At 34.6% G+C, this 25,311-nt stretch overlaps 1 protein-coding gene across 1 annotated transcript; it reads right to left on the reverse strand.

Moving 5' to 3' along the window:
- Positions 1 to 871: 871 nt before the first annotated feature.
- On the reverse strand, positions 872 to 14,374 carry LOC148271515 (uncharacterized; the record flags this gene model as incomplete). The annotated part of the gene is made up of 4 exons (XM_088241301.1): positions 13,647 to 14,374; positions 7,104 to 7,261; positions 2,551 to 2,680; positions 872 to 1,012 (listed from the first exon to the last, which is right to left on the reverse strand). Coding segments are annotated over exons 1-4 (1,157 nt in total), but the record flags the coding sequence as incomplete, so codon positions are not given.
- Positions 14,375 to 25,311: the final 10,937 nt, after the last annotated feature.

Consider the following 25,311-nt stretch of genomic DNA (forward strand, 5'->3'; position numbering starts at 1 on the left):
GTAGATGGGAGATGATTCCACAGTCGAGCCGCATGGACACTATATGAGTTAGAGAAGAAAGAGGAATTGTGGATGGGTATAAGGAGAATACCTTGAGAATTAGAACGAAGAGGTAAACCATGAACTGATAAGCGTTGAAATTTTTCACGCAGGTATATAGGAGCGTTAGGACTATGAAGTACATTGAACAGAAGTGAGAGGTAGTGATAGTCTCTCCGCTGTCTAATTTTGAGCCATTTCAGTTGCCTACGATAATCAGAAATGTGGTCATATTTCCTAAGACCAAAAATGTACCTTATGCATGTATTCTGAAGTCGTTCAAGTTTATCGAGTTGCTCACAGCTTAAATCAGTCATGGAAACATCAGCGTAATCTAGAATGGGTAGTAGTAATGCTTGTACAAGGGTACATTTAGTACTAATGGGTAAGAATTTTTGCAACCTTCTAAGTGAGTGTAGACTGAAAAATATTATATGGATATTGTGGAGAAATTTTAATACGTAACTTTAAAAAATAAATTATTAAAAAATATGTCACCGAAAAACGCTTCATGTTTGGCATTGATAATTCGTGACGATGTTCTATAAAAATTTAAACGGTTAGGAACAAAGTTTAAAATTAACATAAATCGTGACGTATTAGGAGCTTGGCCAATTCAATGACAGTTTATGCGGGAATTCAAAATTACAAATTAAAAAATATTTTGTACGCAACCTTATTACTTAAAAAAGGTGATATTTTTCTATTCGACTGGACGAAAGCAACATTAAAAAAAATATAAACGTATATAAAAAAATTGAAAAGTATTTTTAAAAAATACAAATTTAATTTAATGTACGCAGGCAATAATACATAAAAAGAAGTCACTTACCCTCTGTGATGGGGCTGCAGGTGTGCCTGATGATGGGGAGTTCTGTCCCTCTGCCTCCTGTTCTTGAACCAATTGGAGACCTGTGTTAATGTCAACCCTGTCCGGCACGCCAGACTCTTTTTCTCGTCGGGGTTCGGATACCTACACGAGAATATAATTAGTAGATACCATTTTATGGTTGGCAGTTGGCACATAATATTCCAGAAGGCGCGTAGAACCAAGATTGCATACATCGTACTTTGTCCAAAAGTCCAAGTGCCGATGTACGATATATAATGTTCCCGGCATTATACATGGTGTTTCAGAGCCAGACCGCGAAACTTTAGAGGAACATTCCTCATGGCAAGCTTCAAAAAAACTCCTAGTATTTTTTTTTCCAAAAAGTCATTAAAAATAATACATAATTTTTTAGATCTCAAAATGGAAGCAATCTTAAATTTTTCGGACTAGCGTCCCTCCCGCAAACCCCTACTCCTTACCGACAAAAAAATTGCGATAAAAACGTATTTGACCAACGAAGCGATACGCACCAGACGCGGACAAGGGAAGCGGCTGGGTAGGAGATCGGCAGGGGTTTGCGGAGGGACTGCTTATCCGAGAAATTAAGCATTTACTATATTTTGCGTGCACAATCAAATTTTAGAGAAATTAACAAATTGCTTTTTTTTAAACACATAATTACCTTATATTTCTGTTATGATTATATTTTTCACGATCTGGTCACATTACGCGGCGACTTCACGCATGCGCACGTCGAAAGTTTCGACGCGCACCCCTTTTAAGAGGGGGTATTTTGGACACAGGCAAATGTATTCAAATATAATTCTTCGCTTCTTCTGGACTATTCTTAATTTTATGGATTATAGTTATTTAATTATCGAAACTTCTGATAGTTCATTTTATTTTTAGTTTTTTTAATATTTTTATTTTATTTATTATTTATTTATTCACACTCTTTATCAAAATACAATTCCATGTTCACTTTGCCCAGCTAACAAGGGTACATACCCCGTTCCAAGCTAGGCAATTACATTTTAATATATTATAATAGTTAACAAATTAATATAGAGCACAGACAAACAAAAGATAAACTTATTCGGATACACATTTTGATTCATATACATACAGACATACACATATATATAAATATACACTTATATACACATGTACATACACACATACGTACATACACCCATGCGCATACACATACATACATTCATAAAAACATAGAAAATTTATTTATGCGAAACTTCATGGTTGTCATCTATAAATATATATTTTTTTAAATTATTCCTTATTTTTTATATTTTATTTTTGACATCCAGTAAGGTTCTCCAATCCGTGGCATGCATCAACTTTTCTGACTCCCTACGACCAATGTCATGAAAGTTTGATAGTTAATTTTAAATTGTCCCAACCGTCGTTAAGAGCGCTAACAACCACTGGCGGACATTACACGTGACAGGTGTACGACAACGACGAAGCTCTACAAATCCAAATACAGCCAAAGGTCTCTTTCTAAATGTCGACGTACAATATATAGTCAATAATATTGCAACTCCCACTAAAAAAAAGGGTGTCCCCTTCAGGGGTCGCGAATTTTTTTTCACTTTCAGGTTCGGAAAGCTTAATAAATAAAAATAATCAAGACAATAACAGAACTTCTTCATTGAACTTACCGGTTTCTGTTGTAGCAATCTCTAAGTGCGTTTCTACTTTTCTCCTTAAAACAATACACCGTTTCTTCACCATCCCAAATAGTCTTTGGAAGTGGATATTTTTTTCTCAATCTGTATTTATCTACAGGACCTAAAAATAAATAAAAACAGCCATATATATCATATATTTTTTACTTGGTTTTATGTTCCTCATATCTGAAATAATAAATGATACCGTAAAATTAATCAGAAAAATGTATAAAACTGTTAGGTAGTTTATCAGTAAACAAAAGAAAATTTGCTACTACTACTACTATTACCATCACGCCATTTCTCCGTAGGGGTAGGCAGATAGAATGGACCGCCACACACGTCTATCCTGGCATACAATCCTAGCCTCTTCCACATTCATCCATCTTGTCATACATGCCCTTCGGTTCTGTCTGCTTTTGACATGACCAGACTTAAAATTTTGGTTTATCTGATCATGCCACGTCTTCCTTGGTCGTCCTCGTCTAACGTTGCCGTTCATTTTCGCGATATATACTGGTTTTACCATTCTTTCGTCGTCCATTCGTTCTACGTGACCAAACCATCTCAGAGACCCTTTCTTAATCTTATCAATTATACTTGACTCAGATTTACACTCTCGCCTGATTTCATCATTTGTCACCCTGTCATACATTGATTTCCCACACATTCGTCTAAGAGATCGCATTTCAACCGCGTTCACTCGGCTTTCATCCTTCCTCTGCCAGTTCCATGTTTCACTTTCATACATAAGTGTTGGGACTAAAACTCCGTTGTGCACTGCCAGTTTAGCTTCGATTGACATATTGCTAATAAATAAATAAGCTCTCGAAGGTAATGTATCATAACAAACGGACAGGTGTTGGTTGCGAATTATGTGGGTATGCATGGGTCAAGTATTGTCACAACTTGGACACAATGCTTGGACTAGAGAGAGGTTATTATTCTTATGCTGATATCTAGTCAATGTTAAATATTTATACACAAATAAATAAATTAAATATTTATTACAAAAACGTAGAACTAATGTTGATTCCATATACATGTTCGGCATACTAAATGGTATAATCGATGTTCCATCATTACTGGGACAAGTAAAATTCAATATTTCGACTCATAGGTTGAGAAACAATGAAGTACTGTTCATCGATCTGCATAGAACAAACTATGGCCTTAATTCTCCAATGACGCGTCTTTGTCGTATTGTTAACTCAAGACAAGATCTGAACTTTTTTGGTTTAAGTTCACAACGATTTAAACGAGCACTAAATAAATAGTCCAGATCTTGTCTTGACCTCGTGGTGTAATGGTCAGCGCATTAGCCTGACATGCAAGAGGTCTCAGGTTCGATTATCGACATGGTTGATATTATATATTTATTTTAAAGGGTGTTTTCACACCAGAATATTTCATAGTTCCTGGACTGGTATCTGAAGCGTAAGACTGATCATCTTACCTTCATGTAACAAAAATGATCAAGATTGGTGTACGAATACAGTGCCCTATGCACCATTAGTTGCGGAAAGGGAACGATGATGATGATATTGTCTTGATGTCCCTTATGTTTGTCAAAGCTTCTTTTCTTTTTTTTAAATGTTTTAAACTATTTTTTTATTGTAATATGTAAACCCTATAAACTGTATACATAGACAACGTCGTTAATGAATAAATAAATAAACTTCTACATAATTTTTACCTACAACTACTGTGCACCTCTCACCTTAGTATCCTTTGATTACCCGCCACATTAAAACCTCGTGTCGTACATTGCGCGTTTATTTCGTTGAACGTGTGTGCCGCATTATAAAATTGTTTCTACCAACGACCAGTGTTGAGCTTCAGATCAGGGCCTGCCTTCATGTTAGTGCCGCTCGCAAGTGTCAAGTCGGATCCAAGAAGTCCATCAAGAACGGAAACCAGGTTAGTGGCCTCCCTTCCTAATCCATCTCATTTGCTGGGGTTGTGACCGACTGACACTACATACCGCATATCGAGGATACTCAGTTATTTTCATTAAATTTAATTACAATCCACTTCGCTCAATAATATCGTAGAAGCCCTAGGGCTTCGCTCCTGCTATTTCGCGCCCCGGGTCCGCGTGGGAATTCGTTTTCCCACCAATAGATCAATCACAAATAACTATCGACGTGCTTAAAAACATGCCAAGCATTTGAGCAATCACAATGAACAATAATGAACATGCTCAAGTTATCGCAGTCACAAGTCAACGCGTGTGTAATCTCTAAGTCAACTCTCGTGTCGGTTTTTTTTTGTTTTCCTCGTAAATAAATACAGTTCATTGGGAAAAAAATAGGCGTTTAATATAAAAAATAATACAATTGATTGATTGATTTGGTGTTTATTTTGTAGAACTCCATATTTAAACTTATTATATTATAAATTAAACACTGATTTGAGTCTACTGGACACTTTATTTTATTTTTACAAATATAAAAAATATAAAAACAGAAATTTCGTGACAGTTATTTGTTGAAAATGCCCTAACAAGGCGAAACAATTGTCACGAAATTTATGTTTTTATATTTGTAAAAATAAAATAAAGTGTTTGGTATACTCAAATCAGTTTTTCATTTCTAAAATTATAAGTTTACAATATATTGCATTTGCAAAATAGTAAGGAGTATCTAATCCAAAAAATTGAAAATTAAATTACAATTGCCATGGCAAGTGCTATTCTTAAAATTTGGCTTGCCAACCGCCGGCTAAATGCAATGAATAGCATGATAAATAATAAATAAAAAATAAAAATAGCAGTTTTGTAATATTTTACATATTTACACCGGTGAAATTCAAATATGTGATTGCGCAGCAGGATTATACGTCGCGAAACGTAAATATTTTGACATTTAATATTAGGTGTTCACGGATGTTCCATTGTGATCGCGAATACAATAAACAACCATGGTGAGAAATTGTTATCACGTCGCTTATTAGCACGTCGATAGTTATTTCTGATTGAGCTACAGGTGTTATGCTGTTTGCATGATATCATTACTAGAGGCGCTTGGAAATTAAGTTGTCAGAGGAAACGCGGTCTTACTGTTTTTCATACGATCCCATAGTTCAAACATAGGCAAAATGGTGAATGTTACACAATGTGTAAAGTGGCCATTTAAACCAGCCAATGACAGGTTAAGACATTTAAATGCCTAGACTTCCATATGCCTCCTTAAATATGTTCTCCATTCCAGTTGTAAGTTATTTTACATCATCATCACGATTCTCTTTCCGCACCTAATGGTACATAGGGCACTGCATTGGTACACCAATCACCGCGCACCTTGATCATTTAAAAAAAATAAAGATAAGATGATCAGACTTACGAGACTATGACATATTCTGATGTGAAAACACTCTTTTAAATAAATATTTCGTATCAACCATGCTGGGAATCGAATCTGAGAAAGGTAGGCAAATGCGCTGAGGCTTTGATTTTACTTCTTCTTTTCCACATCCGCTCCTAAGTGGAGCATGTGGACATCACCAGTTGCCTCCAGGAGACCCTATCGCCAGCCAGCACTCTCGCTTCTTCCCATGTCAATCCAGCGCCCCTTAATTCCGCCGAATAAAGTCTAAAGATTGTCATTGATGGCCTTTTAGGACGGCGTGATCCCGCAGGTTTAAAGAAGAGGCAGCTTGGGTTTGGGTTCTCCTGAGACATGCGCAGCACGTGTCCAAGCCAGGTCCACCTCCGCATCTTCAAGACGCTCGTTATAGGAGGCTGCTGCGTCCGTTCCCGGACTTCAATGTTAGTTATAAAATCAAACCACCTTATACCTAATATTCTTCTCAAGCACTTACTCTCAAAACTCAGAAGTTTGGTGTTTTGAGCTTTGGTAGGGTGCCAAGATTCGCACCCATATAGGAGAACTGGCAAAATACAAGAGTTGAATAATCAGCATTTCATTTTGACCGAGTATAGACTAGAGTTCCAGACAACACGCATCTAGTTAAAAGTTGCTCCAGCAATTCCTAGGCGGGTTGCGAGCTCTTTATGCTGTGCATGCTTCCATACTCAGTTATGTGTACTCCCAAGTATTTAAAGCTGTCAACTTTCTCAGTCCTCTGTCCAGTATTATAGAGAGGCTGATCAGGGTCAGGACAGAATTTGTTGCACATAATGGGAGTCTTTTTTGTATTGATATTAAGACCCAGACGAGTTGAGTTTTCCTGCAGTTTGTCAACAATTTCCTAAAAATCACCAACAGATTTTTCAAGAAGAACCGCATCGTCTGCATACTCCAAGTCACACAACTTTAGGGGGGATTTCACTTCTATGCCTCGATCAAGTGGTATTGATTTGCATAAGATGAAATCCAACAGTATGATGAATAAGAACGGTGCAAGGACGCAGCCTTGCCTCACTCCAGTGGAGACCCCGAACCAAATAGTCAGAGCATAAATTGCATTTAACTTTAACTTCAAACTATGGTAGAAAAAGGCCATTGCATCTCATAAAGCTCCTGGTAATGTAATGTGGTTGCTGGCCACCTCACTGGGTATAATATTGTTTTTCATCTCACCTAGCGGCCTCCCCCGGACCTTCTCTGCCTCCCTGTAGTGCGCCCCGAACCACAGCGCCTGCAGCTCGGGGTGGTATCGAGGGTTGAACTGCTGTGACTCCAGCACCACGTACAGCTCCTGGTAATGCCCTCGGTGAAAAGCCACCAGCGCCCGGGCCCTGAATCAAGAATAGAAACCCCCTAGATCAAATGATTTGATGATGATCATGATGAATGATGAGTTAAATTAAAAATTTAAATAATAATTGGCACATTAAAAAATATTTTGCTTTATAGAGCGCGTACGTATGATATTATATGTGACTATTATAAAACGGGCTTTAAGTTGGGGTAGAGTGCAGGGGTTAAAGTTACATGTGCATTTTTCACTATGCAAATCAGTTGTATTGCAATGAGGAATTCCAGCCCAACCCGGAATTAAATTTAAAAAATGTTTTTGTGTACACGTGAATATTGAAAAATTTTGCAGTAGGATGAAATATCTCAAAAACGCACGCAAAAATAAATAAAAAATGTTTAAAATTGTATTCATTTTAAAATCGTAAATAATGACGTCACTCCTTGTAGTTAAACGTGTAGTATTTCCGGTTTCCGCTTTAAAGCCCCCGCACCTTGTAAGGAACGTTTTGACCATAGAAAAAAAAGTAGAATTTGTATAATTTGACATTTCAACCAGAGATTATGTCAACTTTCTAGGTTTTTCCAAATCGAAACGTTCGTAAAAAACAACCATAACATAGAAATGAGCAAATTACGATCAACTAAATGAAGTAATCAAAGCAATATTCCATAGATTCATGGTCAGATTTGTCAGGTCAGTGAAAGTAAGAACGCTAACCGTTTCATGACGTCACTACTGAAAAGTGACACACTGATTACAGTCATTTGGCGCGGTATTTGATAAATGTAACTTAAAAAATCATATTTTTGTAAATAACGCACAAAAAAAAAAAGTTAAATAGTTAAATAGTACGCTAATAGAAAAAAAAATTAGAAAACAGTGGAATTCCTCATTATGTATCATTAATTTGTCACACTTAGGTTGTTCTTTTTTTATTATACTTAAATTAATGAATGTTGTATTTTTTTCGTTTGACGTCAGAAGATTCGAGTCTAAATAACCCTTGATCGTGGAAAAAGCTTTTTCCGCTATTTGGTAGGTTTCCTCCCAAGTGTTTCCATCAATGAGAACAGTGCCTTCGGCAAAGCTTATTATTATTATAAAGCGGATTAAGGTCATTCATTAAGATAAAATAACTGGGAATAATAATCGACCAAAACATTAAGTGGAAAGAACAAATAGATTCAATGTGCAAAAGACTAAGAAAATTGTTCCACATATTTTTAAAGCTTAGAGGTATCTTATCGACGGATCAATTGAAGACAGTTTATTATGCAATCATTCAATATGCAATAGTTGGATGGGAAGAGGCTTTTAACGCTCATCTAAGACCCTTAAATATTCTACAAAAAAAAATATTAAAATCTTACTATATAAACCATCTTTGTTCTCAACTACCGAACTGTTCAAAGAATTTAATGTTTTAAGAGTGGAGGATATCTACGGAAAGTGCTGTATGCTCCGGGTGCATAAGGAGAGCCTCCCATCGGACCGTATTACGCGAGGGTTGAGAACAGGATGCCTCGCTCTACAGAGAATTAAAACTACCACAGCCAAACATCATTATACTTACACAGGACGGAAGCTTTTCAATAATTTACCACAAAATCTACGTCAAGAAATAAATTACGGAAAATTGAAGAAGAATGTACATAGCATTTTTAATTTATTGTCGAAAGAACTTTAGTTTAGCTCACATTGTAACAAGAGCAAAATAAAAGAGTGGCTACTCGATCAAAAGTTATACATGAATAGTAGCTTATGTGTAAATATTTTAATTTTTCATATATTTTCATGTATTTGAAAAATAAATTTATATATTATTATTTGTATAAACATGTTTATTCTGATCTTTCCGGCTGTTAATTTTATCTGTTATTCATTGTTTTTATAAATGTAAATAATATTATTAAGTTAGTATAAATATAATCTTTACCAACAAGCTACAGAAAGTGGCTTAGCGGGATTTTAGTTTTAGTAAAGATATAACAAGTTTTTTTTTTTTTTTCAAATTGTAAAAATGTATAATTATACTATTAAATAAAATTAAAATTAAAATGAAAGAAAAAAAATTATGTATAATATGTACCTGTGTATTTTAATTTATAAATTTTGTGTTTTTTTTTTTTTACTTGTTAGAGTTTTCTCAATTTTTACAATTGTTTTTTTATTAATTTATTTTATTATTTTTTTTGTTTCTTTTTAATAATATTTTGTAAACTTGCCAAACACAAGAGCCAGAATCTTTTTTGGCAAATTCAACCTTAATTGTTCCATTTTTTTACTGCATATTTAGTTTTTTACGCTAATAAAGGTTTTTATTGAAAAAAAGGATTTGCTTATGAATGTTGATAAATCAAAAGTGATAGTTTTTGAAAGGGATGAAAATATAACTAAATGTGAGATCAGTGTGAACGGAGATATTCTGAATCAGGTAGAAGAATTTGTGTACCTGGGAAGTATGTTTACTAGGGACGGAAAGGCCGAGAAAGATATTGAAAGGAGGGTGAGTGCCGGGAACAGGGGGAACGGTGTACTGAAATCTACTTTGGCAAATAAATGTTTAACGCAGGAGGCAAAATTATTATTATTATGGATAACTTATACAGCGCCATTTTCGTAATAAAATACCCCAAGGGCGCTTTACATGGTGATTCTATTGTTAAATTATTTTAATTGAAGCTTTTAAATTTGTAATTTAATTAAAACAATTTATTTTGTTGTCACGTGCTACGGATTTATTCAAATGATTTAGAGAACAAGTGGGTTTTAAGTTTTTTCCGAAACATCACTTCACTTTCACAGCCTCGCACCTCTGCTGGGAGAGCATTCCATGCCATAGGGCCTGCGACCGCAAATGCGCGTTCACCAAATTTAGTGCGCTGTTTGCGTAGAGGTATAATAACTTTTCCTCTCGCCGTAGACGTAGCTGATCTAAGCGTGAGACGCCTGTCAGCTAGTTCATCTGGAATGCATGGTGGCCACTTTACACACTGTGTAACATTCACCATTCTGCCTATATTTGAACATCTATATTCCTTCAATTCTTTCATCTGTTGATGTTTGTTAAGTTAAAGAGCTGAAACCTTTATTTATGCGGGTGAGATTTATCAAATTGAATTATTTCACCTACATACTAGGCAACGCCTGAAAATATTATTTTTTCAATTTCTATACTTCTTCATGGACCAGGTAATTTATCAACAATATTTTGAGTTTGTCCAAATGTTTGTAAACAAGGACTGGATTCAACTCCCTGGGGAGCTGTTTATATTAACATATTACAACAGAGATGAAGAACATTTAAGAGAAGGTAATATAGAAGTCCAGGCATCTAATATAGATGTTAAAATATAGGCAGAATGGTGAATGTTACACTGTGTGTAAAGTGGCTACTTAAACCAGCCATTGACAGGTCATAAGCCCTGTAGATGCCTGGACTTCTATATTACCTTCTCTTAAATGTTCTTCATCTCTGTTGTAATATGTTAATGTACATGTTATTTAACAAATGAATTTTCACAGCCTTTCACACGCGCGCTGAACGATTCGATTTATCATTCCTCAAACATCTTTATGGGAAAATGTAACGACAGATTTAAAAAATAATTAACATTCCTGCGTGACTTATAACTGAGCAGACTGTAGATGAACGTTTAGGTACGCCGAACTTCATATTAATGTATGAAGGAAATCGGATATGTATCAACTTCTGCAAGATAAAGAATCTCATGTTTTTGATAAGAATTACATCTGATACCCTTTTGGAATTATAATGAATTATTTTATTATTCCTTCATCAAGTGTTGACAATTAATTTAATTCGTAATTAGGTGTTAGTTGAGATGGATATCAGGATAACTTATCCAGCGACATATTTGTTTGACAAAACACGTCCAGTCTTCCAGTTGCTTTTCCAAATTAACATAAACACGTAAACATTCCGTTACAAATACAAGGGTTACTCCACCCTGATGCTGCAAAAATAAAATAATAAATACAACCTTCGGTCGAAGAGGATTGGCCTACTACTCGGTTAAAGTGTACATACAATCTACTTCCATTATCCATAAGGACAATTGTAAGTACTCAAAATATAATATTGCTATTAAGAAATGGATAGTGGAGGTGGGTTGCTCACGGATCGATGAGTGGATCAAGCCAAATATGTAAAATGTATGCACTGTTTGTGATTTTTTTAATTAGTCTATATAAATTGGTAACGTTTTTTATGAATATTTTAGTTTTTTTTATTGTTTATTATGATAATTATAATTAGGTTAATTGGTTTAATAACGTTTTTTTTATTGTTATTATTTTGTTCATTTTGTTAAATAGCTAATCTTAGGCATGTTTCACATTTTGTAAAATGTTTCCCTCGGCACGGGACACCCCAGTGAGGGAACATTATTCTGTATCAAATACACACAACAGTTGAAATGTTTTTGATTTTGACAAATGATTAACATTGAATACATCAGTTTTTTTTATATTACAAACAAGAATCTTATTATGTATTTGAACAGTGTAAATGAATTTTAAAGTAGGTACCGTAAGATTTTCTAGTCCCGTAGGTGTTTTCTGCAAATTGAGAAATTCCGTTTTTGTGATTGGCACTATTTTTAGAATGTGATTTTTGCATACTCAAACATTGTTGAATTAACTACCCGGTAAAAGAAGAAATATAACAATTGGAAAATTGCTTTCAGGCGTTGCCTAGTAGGTGATTTGGTTCAGCCGGATGAAGCTCACCCACGTGATAAAGGTTACAGCTTTTTTATTTCACAAAAATCAACAGATGGAAGAGTTGTGGAAATGTGGATGTTCAAACATGGGCAGAATGGTGAATGTTACACAGTGTGTAAAGTGGCCACATATATATATATATATATATATATATATATAAATTGGCCTATTTCGCACCACGGCAAAAATCCACACGGTATGATAAAATACAATGCAGCGGATCGATATTTGTTTTACAATTATTTATTTATTTAATGCCTGGCAAACGCAATAATCAGTACACCATGAGACGTACTAATCTCTAGTTGATTTCCTTTTGCAGGATTTTTACCTGAGAGTAATTGCTAAATTCAAGTAATTATTTTTATAAAATTATGTTTAAAATATATTTTAATAAGTTTTACTACATTATTTCAATCGGGTTGTGGTCCCGTGGCTAGTGTTGTGCACTCGCGGATCAGAGGTCCGAGGTTTGAAGCCTACTGTAACAAACTTGATTTTCATTTTCTAATAGCGAGTTATTTACAACTCGCTGAAAATGGTCACCAAAATTAAAATATTTAGGTAAATTATATGAATGCTAATATTTTATTTTATTTTTAAAAATAATATTTAACCGTGGCGTTTTTAATAATATTTTTATTAAAAAGTTTAACTACGGAGTTTTATAAAAAAAACCGAAAAATTTAAATATTATTAAATTTAAATCTAATAAATGTCAATTATTTAAAATTTTACCACATAATAGTTTAATATATTATAATACAACTAGTTTCAGGTATTTTGAATTACTTAATAAACTTTAAAAAAGTATTTTATGTATTTATTTTATTTTATTAACATAAATGGCAAATCTGCATTTTACAAACATTTATAATACTAACATATTTGGCTTAATGTATATATTATTTTAACATAAATTTCTTTTACCCAAGATTTATAAAAAAAAATTAAACCCAAAAATTTTACAAGATTTATATTTAAAAAAATAACCTAAAAATTATACAGCATATTCAGAAGAAAGATTAAAGATCAAAACATTCTACAGTAACACAACAAGAAAATCATAAGTACTGTTTCATATAGCTGGGCAAAGTGAACAAAAAACTGTATATATTATGAAATGCATGAATAAATAAATATAATTACCATTCACCAGCTTTGAAAAAGTTCAAAAGGTTTGTTCTATAGGAACAATACCCTACACTAAATATATCAGATACGTGGGAATAACTATTGCCGAGTTCGTGAAGTCTATTGCAAATTGTCCGTGAATTGTTGCTTCAAAACGGTGGCACCTGTCTAGTCATTCTTCCATATTATTAGTAAGACTGGTACCTGAAGCGTAAGACTGATCATCTTACCTTCATGTAACAAAAATGATCAAGATACGCTGCGATTTGTGTACCAATGCAGTGCCCTATGCACCATTAGGTGCGGAAAGGGAATGATGATGATGATTAGAAAGTATTCCATTTTAAATAAATTCCAAATGTTTTAAGTAAATGCTAAAACAATAAATAATATAATAAATGTCGACACACTATAATTTTACCGTGCGATTTAGATTAAGATGACATGTGTGAAATAGGCTATTCTCCGTCGGAAGTCATGCGGCTGGTTTGTTTATTTGGAAAATCTTGTAATAATGAACGGACTTTAGTCACTTTATTTACCTGAGTAAGCTTTCGTTCCCCCGCAAAAGGTCGTTCGGCGGCAGCGTCCACAAAAACGAAGCCAATTTGTCGATGTCTCCCTTTTGCATCAGCGCCTCGCACATGCACTGCACCTGGTCGGGACTGAAGAATTGGTTCCTCCTCACGCCGGGCGACGATCCGAAGAAGTTCGCGCTCAAATTTTCCCGCTCCTCGCCCGGAGCCGCGGAAAAATCTATGGAGAAGTTTGATTTTTCCAAGTTTTTGATGATCTTGGGCGCGTTCATGCATAATTTTCGATCATTCGCCGTAGCGTTTTCATCGACTACCAGCGAAGGGGAGTAAAAGTCGCCTGAATCTCTGTTAAACTCCGTTTTCTTGTCAACGTCCGGCGCGTAGTAATCACAGCTCATCCTGCGCTTTTTGTACAGCGAATTTTCTTGCGCGCACGAGCTCAGCGCGAGCTTTCTTTTGCTGCAATTATTATTGGTAAAATACCCGACATCTTGTTTGATTTCCGGTCGGTTTCGATTCTGATACCCGCCGCTGTCGAAATATATGTTTTGCTGCAGGATTCCGGTTTCCGCCTTTTGTTCATCCCAAGAAATAGCGATTTCCGGAAACACGTTCTGGGATATGTTGTTCACTTGGTTGTTAGAGATGCTACTCCCGATACTGGTACCGGAACTGCAGCTCGAGGATGGCGATAGCCTATCCGACTGCGAACTGTCAGACTTTCGCGAGATCATTTCACAATTTTTTTATTTTTTTTAAAAACACAACCCTTAAAAATTACACGAAAAATTTATAAAAAAGTATTTTTTTTTAATTGGAATATAATGAATTATCGTCAACAAAAAATATCACATTTTTATTTATTTATAAAAACATAATTGAGGTAAAAATGTATCTACATTTTTTGCAAATAAATATAACGCAATTTATATTTATATAAAAAAAATTATCACTTGAAACATTATTTACATAATAGGTTCAGCATTAAAAAATACACTTTTCACAGCATATAACAGAAACGTAAAAAAACAGTGTTTATTTTGTAATATTTACACATTTCAAACAGCATTTTCTTAGTTCATTTAAAATTCTCAACACATATGTACGTTTAAACGCGCGCGTTTTATTTCAAAGAAATTATTTCTCAAATGATTTTTAGGTTATGTTTTTTCCCGCTTGCATCTGTCAAATTCAAAGCTGCACAAAGCTTTTGTGTGTGTGTTTGTGTGTAATACGACCTCACCCATCGGCTCTTCTGCGCGCACTAAGCCAAACTAAATATGATCCTAAACGCAGGCGAGGTATGGCATTGGGTAGGCAGTAGGTGGGTACCACATTTCTCGCAATCTTGATAAGCAAGAAGGTACGTACCCGGTACCTACTTTAAAAAATATGTACGTCAGATCGAATTTTAAATTTGCGTAGAATTTTATTTAAAAACTTTTATCGAAGCTTTTTCAGGCGGGATTTTTGACGTTTAATGAAAAATTTGCAAACAAATCATCACGCCGTTTTCCGTAGGGGTAGGTAGATTTACACTTCGGAAATTACACTGGCTACGTTTTTCACAGAGCGTGGAATACAAACTCTGTTGGTTTATGTATGAGTCACTGCACAACTCTGCTCCGAAATATCCTAGGGAACTACAACAACAACAACAACAACAAACCATCACGCCGTTTCCCCGTAGGGGTAGGCAGAGAGGATAGAACGCCATAACATCTTGGCATACAGACCTCGCTTCTTCTACATTCATACATCTTCTCATGCACGCACGCCGATTATTCCTACTTTTGACATGTCCATCTTCAAGTATTTGATGAACTTGATCGCGCCACGTCTTTCTCGGTCTTCCTCGTTTTCTGCATCCATCAACATTTGCATCGTACATCATTTTAGCCGTTCTTTCACTGTCCGTTCGCTCTACATGTCCAAACCAACGCAGCACCCCTTTCTTGAATCTGTCAATAATTTAGCTTTTTAATCTTTTTTTTCTATTGTATATGTTCTGTAACTTGAATTATAAAAATTAAACTTTTATTTTATTGGTTGGTTGGAAGAAATTGCCATTTTGCAATAAGCCCGCCAATGTACAAAAGGTTAAATAAATAAATAAAAATATTATGTTATTTTTTATCGTATTTTTTCTCACTGGTTTTATTGTAATTATGTAAAGGAACCGTAAAGAAAGAAATAAATAATTTAAAAACGCAAAAGGTTCCGATTGAGAAAATTTCATTTTCAAACTCTTAAAAAAAACGAAATCGGTTAATTTTTGGGGTGCCGAAAAGAGGATTATGAAACAATTTTAGCTATCGAGAAAATCGAGCTTTCGTTGTCTCGTCTTCCGCACCTTTAAATTAAACCAATTTTGTTGTTTTTTTTCAAGAAAGAGTATCAGAATGCAATTTTCTGTGTCGATAGTTTTTCTAATTTTCAAAACGAATCATCATATTTGTATTCCTTACGTCTGAAGACTGAAGACGGCAGATAAAATTGGGCGCGCTTGAGGGTTCTTTAATGGCCCTGGCTCCTATAAAAAACAATTTATAAAAAAAAAAACAAAATTGTAAGGATGCGCTATGCTAAATATCTTAAAGAGTAAAACAATGTTGCTTTAGTGCCTCAATTCCGGTAGTAAATACGGGAATACGTTTGTATGAAGAAATGTCAAAGCGCGTTTCCCATTTCCGAATAATTTAACAAAAACAAAACAAATCATTACGCCATTTCTCCGTAAGGGTATTGAGGGAGAAAACCTAACTCCACCCGCAGCTGTTATAGAGTCCTGGGGGACTCTGTTAGCCATCCAATTAGAACAAATTTACTTTCTAGATACACATTTTTTCATTTTTTTGCCAAGAGATTTTAGTCGAAATAAATAAATTAACGCCTTTAATCCACAAATTTGGAATATCCAGTGACCGGTTTCATCGCTTTCGCGACATCTTCGAGACTGGTATCTTTATTAAAAAGTTAAATGTATTTATACAGAACAGAGGTAAGGATACATAATTCAAAGTTATGTGTAAGTAAATTAAATAAAGTTATTTTTATCTTAAGGATCATTATCAACAAATTTTCTATGGGTTAACTAATGAATTGATTGATATATTGCTATTTTAATGAGTTTAAGTATTTTATTTTATTTTTGATATATTTGATGTATCACTCGTGTTTTATTTATGTAATAAATTACAATGAACTTCCATCAATAATTTTCACTCACAAACTTAAATGTTTTAAATTAACGCCTTTTAAATTTATGCCTTTTGCACAACAAAACACAACCCCGCCATTTCCTCGTTGGGGTAGTCAGAAAGGATAGAACGCAATATCACTCTGTTTTTATTTAATATTTATTTATTAATTTTAAAGAAACAAACAGTCGACAATGATATAATAACATTTTTTTAAAAATACAGTCTAAAGACAGACCAGCAAAGTTTCTAAATAAAAATCATACATATTATTAAATTGTGTTACAACAAAAGGATGTGTTTATATGTATTTGTAAGTGTAGATGTGTGTTTATGTGTATTAGTGTGGGAGTAAGTGTTCAGGAGGGTGCATCATTAAATAGTAAGTGGGATCGTATCGCAGCCAGAAATGATAAGTCTTAATATATTTTAAAATAAATTAAGGGGTATGTAAAATATATCAATAGATGAAAAAAAACATTGTAGTTAGAGCAAGAACGTAGAGGATCGAGGCAGACTTTGGATGCTCTACATTTATACCGATAACCATAGAACTAACTATGGTTTTCATTCCCCTATGCCCAGAATTCTCAGGTCTGCCAACAAACATACCAGTCTTGATTTCTTTGATAACAAGTTGTCTTCTTTCAGACGATCACTGAATCAAATTCAATCATAAACACCTCTCACACGCTCCCCACTCCCGCCGAGTCTTCTGTATACCATTGTGTCTTTCTACTTAACAACAACAACAACAAACCATCACGCCGTTTCCCCGTAGGGGTAGGCAGAGAGGATAGAACGCCATAACGCTCTATCTTGGCATACAGACCTCGCTTCCTCTACATTCATACATCTTCTTATGCACGCACGCCGATTATTCCTACTTTTGACATGTCCATCTTCAAGTATTTGATGGACTTGATCGTGCCATGTCTTTCTCGGTCTTCCTCGTTTTCTGCATCCGTCAACATTTGCATCGTAGATCCTTTTAGCCGTTCTTTCGCTGTCCATTCGCTCTACATGTCCAAACCAACGCAGCACCCCTTTCTTAATTCTGTCAATAATGCATGTCTCAGCCTTACACACTTCACGGATCTCGACATTTGTGCACCTATCATACATCGTTTTACCACACATTCGCCTGAGGGATCGCATTTTGACAGCATTCAACCTACTTTCATCATTATTTTTCCAATTCCATACTTCGCTCCCATACATTAGAGTTGGAACTAGAACTACTTTGCTTTCTTAATATTTTTCTGTGTATAAATATGTCCTTAAAAATGCCCATGGGGCGTATATATAAATAAATAATTAATTGTGGATAACTTATTTGCCATTATATAATACCCAAGGGGGCTTTACAAAAGAAAGAAATTTAATTTAAATATTTTTAATTTGTAATTTTAGAAAAACAATTTATTTTGTTATGACATGCTACGGATTTATTTAAATGATTTAGAGAACAAGGGGGTTTTAAGATTTTTCCGAAACATCACTTTACTCTCACAGCCTCACACCTCTGCTGGGAGAGCATTCTATGCTGTAGGGTCTGCGACCGCAACTGCGCGTTCGTCGAATTTAGAGCGCTGTTTGCGTAGAGGTATAATAACTGTTCCTCTCGACGTAGACGTGGCTGATCGAAGCGTAAGACGCCTGTCAGCTATTTCATCTGGAATGCAGAGTTCCTTTAGATATTCTGGAGCAGTGTTGTGAAGTGACTTATACATACGCCAACAGAGTTTGTATTCCACCTTATTACATATTCTACTCTTGACATGCCCATCTTTAATTTGTTGTATTTGATCGTGCCATGTCTTTCTCTGTCTACCTCGTTTTCTGCATCTATCAACATTCGCATCGTAGATCCTTTTAGCCGTTCTTTCGCTGTCCATTCGCTTTACATGTCCAAACCAGCTCAGCATTCCTTTCTTGATTTCGTTGATAATGCTTGTCTCAGCCTTACATAATGCGCGGAGCTCGACATTTGTGCACCTATCATACGTCGTTTTACCACACATTTGCCTGAGAGATCGCGTATCGACAGCATTCAACCTACTTTCATAACTATTTTTTCCAATTCTATACTTCGCTCCCATTCATTAGGTCGTCGGCACCAGAGCACCATTGTAAACTGCTAGTATGCCTCTTATTTTATTTAACTCCTATTTCAAAGAACTTATAAGTTTAAACAATAAAAACGCCTAATTTTAGATGTATTGAAGTGACTTATAACTCATTTCAATAATTTTCGCTTCCGGTTTCGGACGAAACTAGAACAGCAGCCAATATTCGGCCATGGCTTAAAATCTAGTTTCGGTCGGTCATCATTGAGCTTATCTGGGTTAAACCAGCCAATGACAGGCCTGTAGATGCCTAGACTTCCAAATTCCCTTCTCAAAACTGTTTTCCCTCCCCGTTGCAATCTATTTGGACACCCTTGAAGGTACTCAACTATTTTTATGTCGAAAATTCAAGGTTGTTCGCCACGCCCATTCCGTTAGGGGTTAGCCTGTTTCACCCAATCAGAAAACGCCAGACAAAAGCACGCGTTGCTAGGCGACGCCCGACCAATGAGAAGGCCGGATTTCTCCCCTTGTTCATTTTTTGAATCCAGGTACTCGCCCTTAGAAAAAAACAGCCAAAGTACCCATATCTTTCTGTGGGATTGTGATTTTATAATATACCTTTGATGGGTTTATAAATAAAACAAAATTAACGCGAAATTAAAAATAGCTGTGCAGTTTAGTGGTCAGCGCGTTGGTAAATAATCGTGGGCAATTCATCTATCGTCGCTTTTTACAATGAACAAATAAAATACATGTTTTAAAAAACTGTCTCTATTCCCTGAGACAATTGTTTGTGAGGTGCCTACTACTTCAATTTTTTGATCAATTAAGTGAGGTCAAAAGAATCCAACAAAATATAAACACTCGTTCAGCAACTCAAATGAACTGTATTGTCCCATTTGTATCAACCGCCTTTAGTAAAAAGCAATTTAACGTAATTGCTCCAAAAATATTTAATGAATTATTGCCAAATATTAAAGACTCAAAATGTAAAACAAATTTTAAAATAAAAATGACTGCACATATAAATAGTGAAGCGTGAGATATTTTTGAAAAATATATGTAAATCAAAACACGTAGTACTTTATATAATTGATACACATATTATTTATATTTTTATGTATTTCAAAGCATTATATTTGTTTTTTTATAACTAACTAACTAACTAACTAACCATCACGCCATTTCCCCAGAGGGGTAGGCAGAGAGGATAGAACGCCACACCACTCTGTCCTGGCACACTTCCTTTGCTTCCTTCACATTCATACATCTTCTCATGCACGCACGTCGATTATTCCGACTTTTCACATTACCACTTTCAAGAATTTGTTGTACTTGATCATGCCATGTCTTTCTCGGCCTTCCTCGACTTCTACAACCAGACACATTCGCATCATAAATCTTTTTAGCCGTTCTTTCATCATTCATTCGCTCCACGTGACCGAACCATCGCAAAAGACCTTTCTTAATTTTGTCGATAATGCTTAACTCAGCCTTGCATTCTGCTCTAATTTCGACATTAGGGCACCTATCATACATTGTTTTTCCGCACATTCGCCTGAGGGATCGCATTTCAACAGCATTCAGTCTACTTTCGTCCCTTTTTTTCCAACTCCATGCTTCGCTTCCATACATTAGGGTTGGTACCAGAACTCCATTATGAACTGCTAATTTAGCCTCTTGCGATAGACACTTATTTGCTACGACAGACTTTAAGGCACCATTAACTCTGTTACCGGCACTAACCCTCCTTTCAATATCCTTGTCCATATTTCCATCTCTAGTAAACATACTACCCAGATATACAAATTCTTCGACCTGTTTCAAACTATCTCCATTTACTACAATCTTACATTCAGTCATAGTTACATTTCTTTCAAAGACGTTTTTTTATTATATTTTATACTATATTATTTATGTCTTAGTAACATGTATTCTTGCCACATATATATATGCGTGATATTTGTATTATAACGATTTTTAATTTCTTACATTTGATTAGTTAGGCATTTATAATTAAGAAGTTTTAGTTTTTTTATGTTATTGTTTTATTAGTATAGGACTACTTATGCTCTAAAGATAGAAAATCTCCATCTTAGAACAGGCTGAGCCATGTTAGATGAAGACTATCATAAACAGAAAACACTCCGATTTCATTTTATATTAATTAGTTTTATATAGATTCCCTGGTATTAAATATGTATACTAATTTTATGCAATAAATTTATAAAATAAAATAAATTTTAAAAAGTCTCTAAACTTATTGGGTAACAAAAATTACGCGTGTATAAATATATTATTTTTTTTATTTTTTTTATTTATTATAAAACATATAAGACATGAATATCATGATATTATATTCCCAGGAGTTGTACGAGAAAACTCATTTGGGACGGTACATAAAAAAAATAGTACATTTCTTGTAACAATACATAGTATACATTTAAACAATAAAAATTTTAACAAATTTTAACAATCTATGAACTTAATATTACGCGTGTATAAATATATTATTTTTTTTTATTTTTTATTTATTATAAAACATATAAGACATGAATATCATGATATTATATTCCCAGGAGTTGTACGAGAAAACTCATTTGGGACGGTACATAAAAAAAATAGTACATTTCTTGTAACAATACATAGTATACATTTAAACAATAAAAATTTTAACAAATTTTAACAATCTATGAACTTAATATTAAAAAAGGAAAGAAAACATTTAAACAATCTGTGAACTTAATATTAAAGAAGAAAATAAAAACATTCAAACAATCTGTGACCTTAATATTAAAAAAGAAAAGAAAAACATTTAAACATTCTGTGAAATTAATATTAAAAAAGAAAATAAAAACATTTAAACATTCTGTGAACTTAATATTAAAAAAAGAAAAGAAAAACATTTGAACCTAAAACACAATATATAGACTATTCACAGAAACTGAGCTAAAAACTATCACTTTCAAAAAGATTCAAGAAATAGGTCTTCATTTCTGGTCTTTAAGATTTATCACTCGACATTTCATTTTTAAGGTCATCAGGCAGTTTATTAAATTGTATACGACCAATGTATTCCAGAGACCTTTTGCCGAACTTCGTGGAACAAAATTTAGAAATGTGAAGATTTTTTGCATGTCGTGTATTATAGTTGTGAATTTCATGATTAAATGTAAGTTTTAAATTTGTGTGAGCAGAAAAGTTTATGATGTTTGAAATAGTGTTAGTGATGTCATACAGTGCCATTACCTTGAAAGGAAGTATTTTTGTGTTACGATAAATATCCTTGACATGGGAATCCCATTTCAAACCAAGAATGCTTCTCAGAGCTCGGTTTTGAAGAACTTGAATCTCAGAAATCTGGTTTTTGTTAGCGAAACCCCAAATACAGCATAAATAGGATAGGTGAGAATGTATCATAGCGTAATAGACGGCAAACAAAACAGAGTGAGGAAGCAGACCACGAAGTCTATGCAAAACGCCAGTTACGGGTACTATTTTTGATTTAACATGTTCATATTGGTATTTCCATGAAAGTTGAGAGTCAATATATAGTCCTAAGTATTTAGTAACATTGGTCTTTTCAATATAGCCAGTTCCTAGAGAAATATTAATTTTCAAATCCTGTTTGTTCCCAAAAATCATATATGATGTTTTTTTCATATTCAAACTTAATTTGTTTAATCGCATCCAGTCGGCAAGACTATCGAAATCTGTCTTCATTATTTTTTCTAGTTCTTTTAGGTTACTATTATGATAAAAAATGACAGTATCATCGGCGTACAATTGAAGAGTCCCCTTTAACCCCCACTTAGTGATATCATTAATATAAATAAGGAACAAGAGTGGACCAAGGATTGACCCCTGCGGAACTCCACAAGTTATCCTACCTAGATCACTAGATTCTTTTCCGATTTTCCATATATACATATAAAAAAAGGCAATATCGTATGTGTGCGCTCGACAGACTAAATAACTCATAATCATCATTCTCTTTCTGCACCTAATGCCTAATGGTGCATAGGGCAATTCACTACAATACAATACACCAATCGCAGCGTATCTTGATCATTTGTGTTACATGAAGGCAAGATGATCAGTCTTACGCATTAGATAGCGGTCCAGGGACTGGGAAATATTCTAGTAAAAACACCCTCTAATAACACTAGTTTGAGTTTGTAATTTTTTTGTAGACAAGGACTAGATTTAACTTCCTGGGGAGCTGTTAATAGTAACATATTACAACAGAGATGAAGAACATTTTAGAGAAGGTTATATAAAAGTCTAGGCATCTACAGGGCTTATGACATGTCATTGGCTGGTTTAAGTGGCCATTTTACATACTGTGTAACATTCACCATTCTGCCCATATTTTATTTGTTTTTTTATTTTATTTTTTTTTGTTTGTTTACAATATACATAAGACGAAAAAAATATATTTAAAAAATAAAGGATAATTACATAGCAATGAAATACATATAAACAGAACATCTATATCCCTTCAATTCTTTCATCTGTTGATGTTTGTAATGTTAAAGAGCCGAAACCTTTATTTATGCGGGAGAGATTTATGTAATTAATTTTATTTACCTACATAGGTACTAGACAACGCCTAAAAATGTATTTTTTCAATTTCTATACTTCTTTATGGAACAGGTGGATTTATCAACAATATTTTGTTTTTGTCCGAATTTTTGTAGACAAATCCACTTAAACCAGCTAATGACAGGTCATAGGCCGTGCAGATACTTAAATTTCTATATAACCTTCTCTAAAATATTCTTTATCTCTGTTGTAGTATGTTAATACCCTTTTAAATAAATCTTTCATATTAACCATGTCAGGAATTGAACCCGAGATCTCTTGCAAGGTAGGCAAATGCACTAACCATTACACCACGAGGCCATCGAGGTACTCACGAATCTATAGTACTTAAAATATAGCTTGATTAAATTGACAGCTGCCAAACTAATGTCACTAGTGATGGGAAATTACCGATAAAGCTCGGGTTTCCTAGGACAGCGGTGCCCGTATTTTAACGGCCGTAGTGAACATTAATGCGGTTGACAGCCGTCGTAACGGTGACTAGAGAGTGGTTTCCTATAAAAATGGTGTTGATAACACCGTTAAAAAATAAAACCACTCTCTAGTCACCACTACGACGGCTGTCCACCGCATCACCGTTCACTACGGCCGTTAAGATACGGGCATCGCTGTCCTAGGAAACCCTAGCTTAACTGATCATGTACAGATCGAATCGATTTTATCAGTTTTTTCATGCAAACGTGAGACTCATTCACAGTGTCTAAAATGTTATTCAGTTTGTAAAGTGGCCACTTAAACCAGCCAATGACAGGTCATAAGCCCTGTAAATGCCTAGACTTCCATATTCCCTTTTCAAAAATGTTTTCCCTCTCTGTTGAAATAAATGTAACTGAACTCTTTCAACCAGAATCCTTAAAATTTATTAATAAATTAACCACTAATGTAATTGTCGACAAAGACCTTAAACTTGAAAAAAATGTAGTAAACATGGACACAATACGAGAATACCAGTAGCTCAATCACAAATAACCATCGACGTGCTAATAAGCGACGTCATAACAATTTATCACCTTGGTTGTTTATCGTATTCGCGATCATAATGCAACATCCGTGAACACCTAATATTAAATGTCAAAATATTTATATTTCGCGACGTATAATCCTGCTGCGCAATCACAAATTTAAATTTCACCGGTGTAAATATGGAAAATATTCCAAAACCGCTATTTTTATTTTTTTATTTATTTATTATTTATTAAGCTTTTTATTGCATTTAGCCGGCGGCTGGCAAGCCAAATGTCAAGAAACGCAGTCGCCATAGTAATTGTAATTTAATTTTCACTTTTTTGTATTAGATACTCCTGACTATTTTGCAAATGCAATATATTATTGTAGATTTTTTTATAGTAAATACATAATTAGCCAGTTGATGCCGCCCGTCAATCAATAAATGCGTTTGTAGTGTCTAGAGTCGATTATTGTAATGGTATCTACGCAGGTCTACCAATGAATAAAATGACTCGCCTACAGGCTGTATTGAATGCCGCAGCGAGACTTTATTTTGGAATCTCTAAGTTCAGTCATATCACTCCACTACTTTGGGAATTGCACTGGCTACGTTTTCCACAGAGGGTGGAATACAAACTCTGTTAGCTTATTGAGTCACAGCACAACTCTGCTCCAGAATATCTAAGGGAACTCTGCATTCCAGATAAACTGACAGACGTCTTACGCTTAGATTAGCTACATCTACGTCGAAAGGAAAAGTTATTATACCTATACGCAAACAGCGCACTAAATTCGGCGAACGCGCGTTTGCGGTCGCAGGCCCTACGGCGTGGAATGCTCTCCCAG

Source organism: Micrasema longulum, unplaced genomic scaffold (assembly GCF_059751315.1).
Source record: "Micrasema longulum isolate JH-2025_06_02 unplaced genomic scaffold, ASM5975131v1 h1tg002827l, whole genome shotgun sequence".
Taxonomy (NCBI): domain Eukaryota; kingdom Metazoa; phylum Arthropoda; class Insecta; order Trichoptera; family Brachycentridae; genus Micrasema; species Micrasema longulum.